Source organism: Mus caroli, unplaced genomic scaffold (genome assembly GCF_978045245.1).
Source record: "Mus caroli unplaced genomic scaffold, Mus_caroli_1 scaffold_6, whole genome shotgun sequence".
NCBI classification, from domain to species: Eukaryota; Metazoa; Chordata; class Mammalia; order Rodentia; family Muridae; genus Mus; species Mus caroli.
The window spans coordinates 132,817,705-132,829,805 of record NW_028227261.1 but is presented as its reverse complement, the minus strand read 5'-3'; the positions used below and the strand labels follow the sequence as shown (position 1 = coordinate 132,829,805).

The window sequence follows — 12,101 nt, the reverse complement described above, 5'->3', positions numbered from 1 at the left end:
CTCAAGAAGGTGGACTCCAGAAAGTCAAATAACCCCATTAAAAAATGGGGCTCAGAACTGAACAAAGAATTCTCACCTGAGGAATACTGAATGGCAGAGAAGCACCTGAAAAAATGTTCAACATCCTTAATCATCAGGGAAATGCAAATCAAAACAACCCTGAGATTCCACCTCACACCAGTCAGAATGGCTAAGATCAAAAATTCAGGTGACAGCAGATGCTGGCGAGGATGTGGAGAAAGAGGAACACTCCTCCATTGTTGGTGGGATTGCAAGCTTGTACAACCACTGGAAATCAGTCTGGCGGTTCCTCAGAAAATTGGACATAGTACTACCGGAGGATCCAGCAATACCTCTCCTGGGCATATATCCAGAAGATGTCCCAACCGGTAAAAAGGACACATGTTCCACTATGTTCATAGCAGCCCTATTTATAATAGCCAGAAGCTGGAAAGAACCCAGATGTCCCTCAACAGAGGAATGGATACAGAAATTATGGTACATTTACACAATGGAGTACTACTCAGCTATTAAAAAGAATGAATTTATGAAATTCCTAGCCAAATGGATGGACCTGGAGGGCATCATCTTGAGTGAAGTAACACAATCACAAAAGAACTCACACAATATGTATTCACTGATAAGTAGATATTAGTCCAAAACTTAGGATACCCAAGATATAAGATACAATTTGATAAACGCATGAAACTCAAGAAGAATGAAGACCAAAGTGTGGACACTGTGCCCCTTCTTAGAATTGGGAACAAAACACCCAGGGAAGAAGTTACAGAGACAAAGTTCGTATCTGTGATGAAAGGATGGACCATTTAGAGACTGCCGTATCCAGGGATCCTTCCCATAAGCAGCTTCTAAACGCTGACACCATTGCATACACTAGCAAGATTTTGCTGAAAGGACCCAAATATAGCTGTCTCTTGTGAGACGATGCCGGGGCCTAGCAAACACAGGAGTGGATGTTCACAGTCAGCTATTGGATGTATCACAGGGCTCCCAATGGAGAAGCTAGAGAAAGTACCCAAGGAGCTAAAGGGATCTGCAACCCTATTGTCGGAACAATATGATGTACTAACCAGAACCCCGGAGCTCTTGTCTCTAGCTGCATATGTATCGAAAGATGGCCTAGTTGGCCATCATTGGAAAGAGAGGCCCATTGGACTTGCAAACTTTATATGCCCCAATATAGGGGAATGCCAGGGCCAAAAGAATGGGAATGGATGGTTAGGGAAGTGGGGGGCGCTATGGGGGACTTTGGGATAGCATTGGAAATGTAACTGAGGAAAATATGTAATAAAAATATTAAAAATCAAAAAAAAAAGAATAGTTGTGGTCATGGTGTTACTTCACAGAAATAGAAAACCAAACTAGGACAGTTACTTTAATCCTTGTGTCTAAAAGTCCAATATATAAATCCCCTCTGGCTCCGTTCTATTTTCCTCTGAGACGGGGCCTCATATAGCTCAAACTGGCCTTTTATTCTCTGTGTAACTGAGGACCTTGAATCCTTCTGCCTCCACCTCCCAAATGTCAGGGTTATAAGAATATAACACCATACCAGCCTGCTACTTTTCTTTCTTTCTTTCTTTCTTTCTTTCTTTCTTTCTTTCTTTCTTTCTTTCTTTCTTTCTTTCTTTCTTTCTTTTCTTTTCTTTTCTTTTCTTTTCTTTTCTTTTCTTTCTCTCTCTCTCTCTCTCTCTCTCTCTCTCTCTCTCTCTCTCTCTTTCTTTCTTTCATTTATTTATTATACGTAAGTACACTGTGGCTATCTTCAGACACCCCAGAAGAGGGCATCAGATCTCATTGCGGATGATTGTGAGCCATCATGTGGTTGCTGGGATTTGAACTCGGGACCTTCAGAAGAGCTGTCGGCGCTCGTAACTGCTGAGCCATCTCTCTAGCCTCTTCCTGCTACTTTTCAATTATAAGATAGTATTTCCTGCTGGTGGCCCACACCTTGAATCCCAGCATTTGGGAAGCAGAGGCAAGCAGTCTCTGAATTTGAAGCCAGCCTGGTGTATGTATGAGTTCCAGGCCAGCTACAGCTACACAGTAAGTGTCTCCAAACAAAATCAAACCAAAAGAGATCCTGACTCCTGTTGTGCCTAGCAAGTTTTGATAAAAGTCTGGACATTACATATGAAAACGAGATAGCCTTTGGCTCTCATTCACCTATAGGATAACCACAAACTGTATTCTATAGGCAATATCTGGTTTGTCACCTGCTTTTTGGCCTGGCCTTAAGAATTTTGCTGTATTTCTAAATAGTTGAAAGAACATTTGGTGACACATGAATAAATTATGATTCATACTTTAGTGTGCATATGAAACCTTATGGGAGGGTAGTCATATTTACATATTCATCTTTCAGAGGTTCAGGAAGACACCTGCATTTGGAGTTTAGTTGACATTTAGTCCTTGAGGGGACTGGTCAATTTATGGCTTATCTGCACCATTAGTTGCCAGTACTACAATTTTGGTACATCCTCTACAGTTTACTTTCTCCTTAAGATCATAGATCTTCCAAAGCCTTGCTGCTTCAGTAATGTCTTGAAGTATGCTAACCTGTGCCTATGTGTGTGTGTATGCATGTGTGTGTGTGTGTATGCATGTACGTGTGTGTGTGTGTGTGTGTGTGTGTGTGTGTGTGTTGCAGCATTCCTAGTCCTAGTACGAACAATCAAAAAATCAGACTGCTGTTGTGGAGACAGATGTTCAAATGTTTATATTTCCACATTTTTCAATGGCTTCCACTTATTTTGCAGAAGGAAGTACCTGGAGAGCTTTGCTGGGTGGGTCCTACCTGATCTCAATAACTATACAAATGAGAGTCAAAACAAATGGTCAGAAGCAGCAGGCATGATGCCAGCACACCAACAAGCATATAACTTAACACTTTAAAGAAATGTATGCATGCTGCAGGGAGTCAAACTTTAATATTTTATTAGTTTTGAAATTGAGGCATAATGACGTGGAAAAACACTTATTTTTATGTTTGCTTTGATGAGTTTTGACACACATTCCTGACGCTTCCATCATGCCACAGAACATCTCCAGTATCCCACACAAATTTCTGGCCTCTTCTAGGTTACCTTGCTCCCCACAGTCAAGACCCGTCACATTCTTATCCTCACATTATAATTTTTAGAATAAGTTGAATTGTTACTCCCCTGAGCACACATTGCCACGAGTCCTCAGATGCTGTGAGTGGATTTTCCTGAGCAGAGTTGACTTCTCCAGACCCCAGAGTCTTTTCTTTTGGAACAGAATCTCCATAGTCCCAGCTAGACTCAAACTCATGGCGATCTTCCTGCCTCCATCTTTCCAGTATTGGACCTAAAAATATGGGTCTCAAACCAGAAGCTCAGTTATTGTTTAAAATTGGGACTGCTTGTTAACACTGTTTTTGCTCACAGCCGTGATGACACATGGCTAGATAATGCGAGCTATCTGATCGGTTTGTTTGTTTGTTTGTTTGTTTGTTTGTTTGTTTGTTTGAGAAAAGGTTTCTCTGTATAGCCCTGACTGTCCTGGAACTCACTCTGTAGACCAGGTTGGCCTCAAACTCAGAAATCCACCTGCCTCTGCCTTCAAGTGCTGAGATCAAAGGCGTGCACCACCACTGCCCAGCTTATCTGATCGTTTGGGAACACCAAAATACTTAAAAATTAATTGTAGAGAGAGGGGAGGGGAAACTTTGGTTTCGGGTGTAATGTATGAGAAAAGAATAACAAAATGAACTGTAGAATATAATTTCAGTGGCAACTCATATTATCTCAGTGTGCAGTAGACTTTGAAATGTTCAGGGGAGCAGCACCCTCAGCTCTCAGATGAGGAAAACGGTCGCCAAGCAGTCATCCAGAATCTATTAGCCTTTGGTGCCAGGGCTGGGTTTTTCTTTTGCTTAATCCACCATCCTTGTAGATATGAACACCAAGTCTGTCATTCCAAAAGTCAACTTTCTTGTTTCTCCTCTGAAATTTCATAGGTTACCCATTCCTTCCATCCTCCAGCATAATGTTGAGCACTGAAAAGATGCATTAGTTAGTGTTGCTTCAGAACAGAAGAGCTTTGCAATAGCCACTCATAAAATTATTTAGATTCTACATCTCTTTAAAAAAAAAATTAAAGCCAGGCATGGTGGTGCACACCTTTAATCCCAGCACTCGGGAGGCAGAGGCAGGCGGATTTCTGATTCGAGGCCAGCCTGGTCTACAGAAAAACAAAAAAAAATAAAATAAAAAAAAAATAAGTACATTGGAAAGACACAGGCTCTTGGTCCCCATATCGTATTAATTAATTTATTTATTTAGCTTTTCAAGGCAGGGTTTCTCTGTATAGCCCTGGCTGTCCTGGAACTCTGTAGACTAGACTGGTCTCAAACTCACAGAGATCCTCCTATCTCTGCTTCTGAGCATTGGGATTACAGCCATACACTGCCACTGCCTGGTTATACTGCTTTTATTAACAGTATTTTTTTTTTAATTTTGCCCTGTTTTAAATCCAGGGACTTGTGCATATAAAGAACATAGTTTACCACTAGATTATAACACCAGCCCCAAGAAACTGTTTTTTGTTTGTTTGGTTTTTTTGTTTTGTTTTGTTTTGGTTTGGTTTTTTTTGAGACAAAATATCAATGTAGTACTGACCGGACTTAAATTTTAAGTTTTTGTTATATATGTATATAGGTGTTTTGTTTGCATGTGTGGCTGTGCACCACATGCATGCACGCCCAAAAAGGCCAGAAGAGGGCAGCAGATCTCTTGGAAGTGGAGTTGCAGACAGCTAGGAGGTGCCATGTTGGTGCTGACAATCAAACCTGGTCCTCAAGAGACAGTGCTCTTAACCACTGTGCGATTTCTCCAGTCCTGCCCCTTTTCCAAGACATTCTTAAATAAAATAAGTCATGTTTATTTTTATTTTTGCTATGCTGAAGATTGAATCCAGGGCTTTTCACATATAAGCAATTAAAACATGGACCTATAGCCCCAGCCTCCCAAATGTCATCATCATATTGTAGTACACAGTGCCCCATCTAGTTTTTCCTTCATTCACACACCTGTTAAAGCCCAGTGATATCGCTGTGTCCATAGCCTTCTTACTTCTCACTCCAGCTAAACAAGAGAACACCAGACGGTCAGATTTGGATGGCTTCACGTCACGGTACTTCTCTTTGAAGTCCATTGGGCTCATCTGCAGGGCTTCACCTACCTCATCCACTGGAAGAGAACGTTAAGGCATTCAATCAAGCTTTGGAGATAATCAGTTATTAAGCATACAAATGAATCCTTTTAAAAACACATATCACTTACATGGTATGTTGATTGATCCAGGTATTTTTCCTTGCTCAAGAATTTCCCATGTATTTCTAACATCAATTAACATAATGTCTTTGGAGTTTAGTAGGCTTTTTAGTTCCCTATAAGTCACACCCTTAGGAGTAGAACAAAAGTGTTGGCTGCATCCCCATATTGACTTCAAACCTGAAAGAAATAAGTTTAGACAACTGTAAAGAGACACTGGTACTAACAGCTATAAGTGGGTTAGAATTAGATGACATAACTAAACTGAGTTTACCTTTTTACTCTAATAAAATCTGAATACATACTCTGCTCCCCGTTCCTGACTCCTGATAGAAGCACATAGAATTTCTGAGGATGATATAAGGCTCCTGTGTTTTAATGAGATTGACTTTGACCTAGACATCTTCAGGGTGGCACTGATCGCCAGAAAGACCAAGCTGTTGCAGGTTATTTGATCACACTGTGAGACTGTATACTGGAAAAACCTCTAGCTGTGGTGTGACTCAGCCCCAGCACACACATTTAATCTGAGAGCTTTCTGTTTATTGTAAACAAGATTGAATAAAGCCAAGAGGCGAAGCAAGCAACCAGTTGACAGGGAGTGTACATAGGAAAAAAATAGAGGAAGTAAGGAGGATAGATAAAGAGATGCACAGGAAGTTGAAGGGAGGGACATTTGGTTGGAAGGGTTTTTCGTTTGTTTGTTTTGTTTTGTTTTTAAGATTTTTAAAATTTATTATATGTAGGTACACTGTAGCTGTTTTCAGACACACCAGAAGAGGGCATCAGATCTCATTAGGGATGGTTGTGAGCCACCATCTGGTTGCTGGGATTTGAACTCAGGACCTTCAGAAGAGCAGTCAGTGCTCTTAACCGCTGAGCCATCTCTCCAGCCCCTGGAAGAGTTTTTAAGATGGTGTGGAGAAAGAGAACTGGTTCTTTTTGTTCTGGGACATGGGTTGAGGAAGAAGGTCAGCTAGGTGTTTCTCTGCCTTTCTGAGCTAGCAGACTTTCACCACAACATCTGACTCCTGAGTCTGTATTTGGTGAAATTGAAACACCAAGCCATGAACAGGATGTGCAACTTTTAGGCTTGGTCTTCTGTGCAGTGGAACAAGGCTAGAAGATTGAATTAGTATAATAGTGCTTATATTAGGTTGCTTCCATTAAAATCTTCTATCTATGGAGTTGGAGATCTGCTGTGTTAACACATCCACATGTTGGAACATGACACACCCCAGTTCCAGGAAGATGGAAACACATACATGTGAGACTCCTCTAGATCCCATACCATGACTTCCTCTACACAACTTCTCATGACTTCTTCCGCAGGTTACTCATCTGTATTCTTTAATAATTTAAAATAAACTAATAAAGATGCTTACCTGGGTTGTTAGCAAATTAATGAACCTGAGGAAGGAGTCATGGGCATCTTTGATTTATACTCAGCTAGTCAGAAATCAGAGAACCCTGGACTTGGATTTGGTGTCTATAGTGAGGACTATTTTGTTAGAAAGCCCTTATTGGTGCCTTTAGTAACTCTGGGTAGTTGGTTCAGAGTTAAAATTTAAGACTCAAATTATTAGAGAATTAGCTTGGTATAGGAAAACTATACATTCTGTGTCAGAATCTATATGGGGAGATAGCTCAGTAGTAAAATGCTCCCTTTTAATATGTGAGGCCCTTGTCTCTGAAAAGAAAAAGATGTCATGAGCAGATCACAAAAATATTTCCAATATGCACACATTCTGACTGAACTACAGGACGCAACCTGTTATTCTACTCTGAATGCTTGACAGCTGGCCTTCTGCCAGCACCAGATTCTCTCCCAGACCCTTTAGGTAGCAAGAGCTTAGAAGCATATCAAACATTTAATAATCGAGTTTACTTTATAGCTCATAAGTCCTTCAGTGAAGGAAGCAAGGGGCAGGAGTCCAGGGTAGACACTGATGCACAGACCATGGATGATCACTACATATTTGCTAGTTCTCCATGGCTTGCCCAACCTGCTTTCTCACACATCCCAGGATCATTTGCGCAGGGGTGGCCCCTACAACCTACAGTGAGTTGGCCCCTCTCACATAAGTCTTTAATCAAGAAACTACCCCAAAGACATGCCCACGGGCCAGTCCTTTCTCATGTGCTAAGAGGAACACACACATTTGTTAGTACCTGTGCCAAAGGTGCACATGAACTCTGGCCAAAAGGAAGCTGGCACACAGCGAGATCTCAAATTAGCTGGGAAATATGTTCAATTAAATGTTCAACCGACTAATTAGAAGAATGTAGGCAGGCTCTTGATTCCTGATGCTTAAACAAGTTCTAAATATAAGGCTAATATCTTAAAGATACTAAGATAATTTGTAGACAATTGAAAATTGGGGACAAAAGTCATAAAAGGTTTGTCCTTATGTCAAGTTAATGTGGGGAATGTACCATGATCAATTTGATGTCAAGTGGCAGTCTATAATGTGAATGTAGATGAAAAGAGGGGAGGTAACACTATAGCTCATAGGAATACCAGGATAAGGCCAAAAGCCTAATAGAAAAGTGCTGAACATATAGGAGGAGGAGAAAGTTGACAGGCAAAATGAAAATGAGCAATAAAATGAGAAAAATGATCCAATCTCACTACAATTAAAAAAAATATATAAGTGTTAGTTAGACAGGCAGTGGTGGCACACACCTTTTAATCCCAGCACTTAGGAGGCAAAGGCAGGAGGATCTCTGAGTTTGAGGCCAGCGTGGTCTACAGAGTGAGTTCCAGGACAGCCAGAGCTATACAGAGAAACCCTGTCTCAAAAAAACAAAGACAAAAAACAAAACACAAGAAGAGACACACGAGTTAAAACAATGCTTCAGGTCCGTAAAGCTTAAAATTGTTGATAATGCCTATGGTGGTCTAACGATGCTCTGCCCAGGGAATGGCACTATTAGGAGGTGTGGCCTTGTTGGAGGAAGTTGGGTGGGCTTTGAAGCTCCGCCCAGTGCAGAATAATCAGTTTTCTCTTAGATGCATTCATATGGAGATGAAGAACTCTCATCCTGGAAACTGCCATGCTCCTGAATTGATAATAATGGACTGAAACTCTCAAATTGTAAGCCAGCCCCAATTAAATGTAGTCCTTATAAAAGTTGCTTTGGTCGTGGTGTCTGTTCACAGCAGTAAAATCCAAACTAACAATGTCAAATATTGTTGAAGGCACGGGGAAATGGGTTATCTCAGACATTGTCATAAGGAACTCTTAAAGGGGGACTGAAGAGATGGCTCAGTGGTTAAAAGCACTTACAGCTCTTCCAGTAGACCTGCGTTTGATTCCAACATTTGATGGTGGTTCACAAAAAAATAAAACAAACAAGCAAACAAAAAATTGGAATTGCCTGGCAGTGGTGGTGCATGCCTTTAATCCCAGCACTTGGGAGGCAGAGGCAGGCCTGGTCTACAGAGTTAGTTTCAGGACAGTCAGAGCTATACAGAGAAACCCTGTCTCAAAAAAACAAAACAAACAAACAAACAAAAATTGGAATAAACCTATTCAAATTAGAGATAGCAAGCTGAATTCACACTTTTCTTATGTGGCATGGTAAGAAACTGGAAAGCTATATAATTTCATAAATCTTGTTAAGCCTGCTTCTAGCATTATTTAACAACCCTGGAAAATGTACCCACAACAGCCACTCTTAAAACTGGACCAAAGATAATTTCTTTTCCTTGTAGTCATCAGACTGACCTTTAACTTGCTATAATTCTGCTTTCCTCACTTGTGAGAGAGTAGGTATGAAGATGTGTTTTCTTGCCTTTCCACTCAGTGATCAAAGCTTGAAGCAACCACCTATTGTCCTTTGGTCTTGCTTTCCCCAAGACTCTCAATTGAAGTCACATACATATTTTGCTTTTTAAGATTGCATATATTCCATAGTCACTTATAGAAAATTTTAGTTTTTTTAAAAATTATTTTAAAGCTGGGCAGTGGTGGCGCAAGCCTTTAATCCCAGCACTTGGGAGGCAGAGGCAGGTGGATTTCTGAGTTCAAGGCCAGCCTGGTCTGCAGAGTGAGTTCCAGGACAGCCAGGGCTACAGAGAGAAACATTGTCTCGAAAAAAACAAACAAACAAAAATTTTAGTTTATTTTCTTTTAAATATTTTCTTTTCTTTTGTGTCCATTTTCTTCCAGAGAAGCAGCTGCAGTGGCCCAGCAAGTGAGCCTCCCTTGCTCTTTCATTAACACCTTAAATTACTGAAGATGGGCTTTTTCTGTGCACTATTTATTTGTACCAAACTATAGGTGTTTTGTATACTATGTCCTTCTTGTAAATTGACCAGTTGGTCTGGTGTTTACCTAAAGAAACACTCATCACTTCTTACACTGAAGGAAAAAATGGCTAAATATTACAGAATATATGAGCGTATAGACACACACACACATGCATATTGTCAGGTATTATATTATAGCACCAAGAAAACTAATGAATGCATGCCTTTGGGTATAAATAAAATTAATGCATATACAGTGGGATCAATAATTATTCCTATTGTCATGAATTATACCATATTGCTCCTTCTGAGAGAAATCTCTCTTTCTTTATTTCTACTTAACTCTCATTTTGTATCTATTTAATAATGATTGCTACTTCTCCTTAACAAGTCTAGTTCTAGGCATCCATTCTAGTAAAAATAGTTGTTTATCTGCATAGGGTAATATTCATATTACATGATGAATATCAATTTTTTTTTTTTTTGAGACAGGGTTTCTCTGTGTAGCTCTGGCTGTCCTGGAACTCACTTTGTAGACCAGGCTGGCCTTGAACTCAGAAATCCGCCTGCCTCTGCCTCCCGAGTGCTGGGATTAAAGGCATGCGCCACCACACCCGGCTCAAATAATTTTATAATAAAAACCTGAAACTAAAATTTTCTATAAGTAACTGGTTAGTAAACTATAGTACATTCCCCATATGGGGTATATGCAATTTTAAAAAGCTAAATATGGCCAGGTATGGTGGTGCAGGCCTTTAATCTCAGCACTTGGGAGGCAGAGGCAGGCAGATTTCTGAGTTTGAGGCCAGTCTGGTCTACAAAGTGAATTCCAGGACAGGACTACACAGAGAAACCCTGTCTCGAAAAACAAAAACAAAACAACAACAACAAAAGCTAAATATGTGTGTGAGTCCAAATATATAAGTATACACACGATTCCCGATTCACACATATAATAACTTATTTATGGATAACCATAGAAACGGTTAAGAGTCTTTACCATTGGTATCCGAGAAGAGTGGGGTGCGAGGTATTTAACAGAAGTCTGGGGCTTTTTGTTGTTGTTGTTATTAGTTTGTATGGTTGGCTGTTTTTTTTTTTTTTTTCTTTATTTCAGTGAAAATATAACCATGTAGTTACTATTTGTGTGATTTTTAAAATACACAAAGGCACCTTCCTCTGGCATTTTGATCAATTCAAGATCTGAGGGCTTTCTAACTCCTTAGCAGTGGGAGAGCTGTATCCCCTGCAGAAGGCCTGGAAGATTGGTTGTCTAATAAATAACTGCTACTGAAAGGTGAAAGAAAACAGTTTGCACAGAAAAAGCCCATCTTTCAGTAACAAAAGAAAGAAGCAAGGGAGCTCGCTTGCTGGGCCACCGCAGCTCCTTTTTCGGAAGAAAATAGACGCGAAAGGAGAGCCGATATTTAAAAATAAAATACAGGGAAGGTACTGATGCCTTGTATTGAGCTTTAGACCCAGCTAAGTCAATAACCATTTTCACTTCTCTGCTTTCTGCTTCCGAATTTGCGAAACGCTTAGGAGGAGGAGTACTTTCCTAGTTTTAACGCGTTTTTAATTCGGGTGGGGGTGGGGGCTGGGGTGGGGGTGGGGTGTGTATTTCCTGAAGCGATGAGCTCTGTCCCTGGTGGGTAGTAAGTTTGAAAGGGCAGGTTTGTAGCTCTCGGGCCTTCGTGTTAGCAGCGCCTTTGAGGGATGAATTGACCTTCATCACTCAAACTTGCACAATTCATTCTCATTATAAATAACCTTGGTGCCATATTTACTCTGTCGCTGTGTTTGTTAGCAGCGGACCTCCAGTCTGCGAGAGCATGGGAATCCGAAGGAGCAAAAAACTGCAGGTGGGCACTACATACCCTCGTGCCAATCGCAGCAGGATTCACTTTTATTAATAACTACAAGTCTAAAGAAGAGAGTATGGTCAATGTCATCCCCTCCCGGCACTCGAAATCAAGCGCTTTTCCTTTCCCGGGAATTGTCAAGCTCACCGCCAAGCGCAGGCTCCACTGATCCTAGGGCCGCCCTGCCTGAGGTCCCAAGCACCAGCCTGGCCAGCATCACAATGGGCTCTCTGGGACCCCAGGGCTGCTGACCACTTCCTTTCCTCGGCTCCTTCCTGCTCTTCTTCCTACAGGCGCTGTCCAGGCTCTTGAGCGCCCCGCAGCCAGCACGGCAGAAAGAGGTACTGCCACACAGTTACTGTTTTACTTTATTTGGCAAGGTTTTTGGCAGGTTTAAATTCAAGTGCTTCAGTGTGTTAGCTTCCCATTGCTACATTAACAAATCACCACATATTTACTGGATTAAAACAACAGAAATTATATAGTTTTAAAAAAAACTGGTAAGATTTTATTTTATTTTTAATTGCCTCATTTCTTGGCTCCTGGTCTTTATCTGTCTTCAAAGCTACTATCTAAGCATCTTTAAACCTCTCTGGCTGACCCTGGCATCTACTGTAAGCCCTATCATCTGCCCTTCTCTCTTCTTCCTCTAAGGACTTTACATTA

General features: G+C 40.8%; 2 protein-coding genes across 2 annotated transcripts in view; one reads left to right on the top strand and one right to left on the bottom strand.

The window, feature by feature from the left end:
* Positions 1–2,941: 2,941 nt before the first annotated feature.
* LOC110293144 (thiosulfate sulfurtransferase like domain containing 3) lies at positions 2,942–11,751 on the bottom strand. The gene is made up of 4 exons (XM_021160940.3): positions 11,583–11,751; positions 5,328–5,498; positions 5,075–5,234; positions 2,942–4,042 (listed from the first exon to the last, which is right to left on the bottom strand). The coding sequence occupies exons 1-4, from the start codon at positions 11,650–11,652 to the stop codon at positions 3,970–3,972; spliced, it is 474 nt and encodes a 157-aa protein (XP_021016599.1). The 5' UTR covers positions 11,653–11,751; the 3' UTR covers positions 2,942–3,969.
* The window catches only part of Usp45 (ubiquitin specific peptidase 45), a 68,005-nt gene continuing 67,644 nt past the window's right edge, over positions 11,741–12,101 (top strand). The window contains exon 1 of the mRNA XM_021160939.3: positions 11,741–11,776. The gene's annotated coding sequence lies outside the window, so the exon portion shown is untranslated. The remainder of the gene's footprint in view (positions 11,777–12,101) is intronic.

What these genes read in the sequence shown, in the direction of transcription:
- LOC110293144 (XM_021160940.3), bottom strand. Translation starts at nt 11,652, where the DNA reads ATGCTGGCCAGGCTGGTGCTTGGGACCTCAGGCAGGGCGGCCCTAGGA. An exon ending in AGTGGAGCCTGCGCTTGGCG is followed by an intron (nt 5,499 to 11,582) that starts GTGAGCTTGACA and finishes TATTTCTTTCAG; the next exon opens with GTTTGAAGTCAATATGGGGA. An exon ending in ATATCACTGGGCTTTAACAG is followed by an intron (nt 4,043 to 5,074) that starts GTGTGTGAATGA and finishes GCATCTTTTCAG; the next exon opens with TGCTCAACATTATGCTGGAG.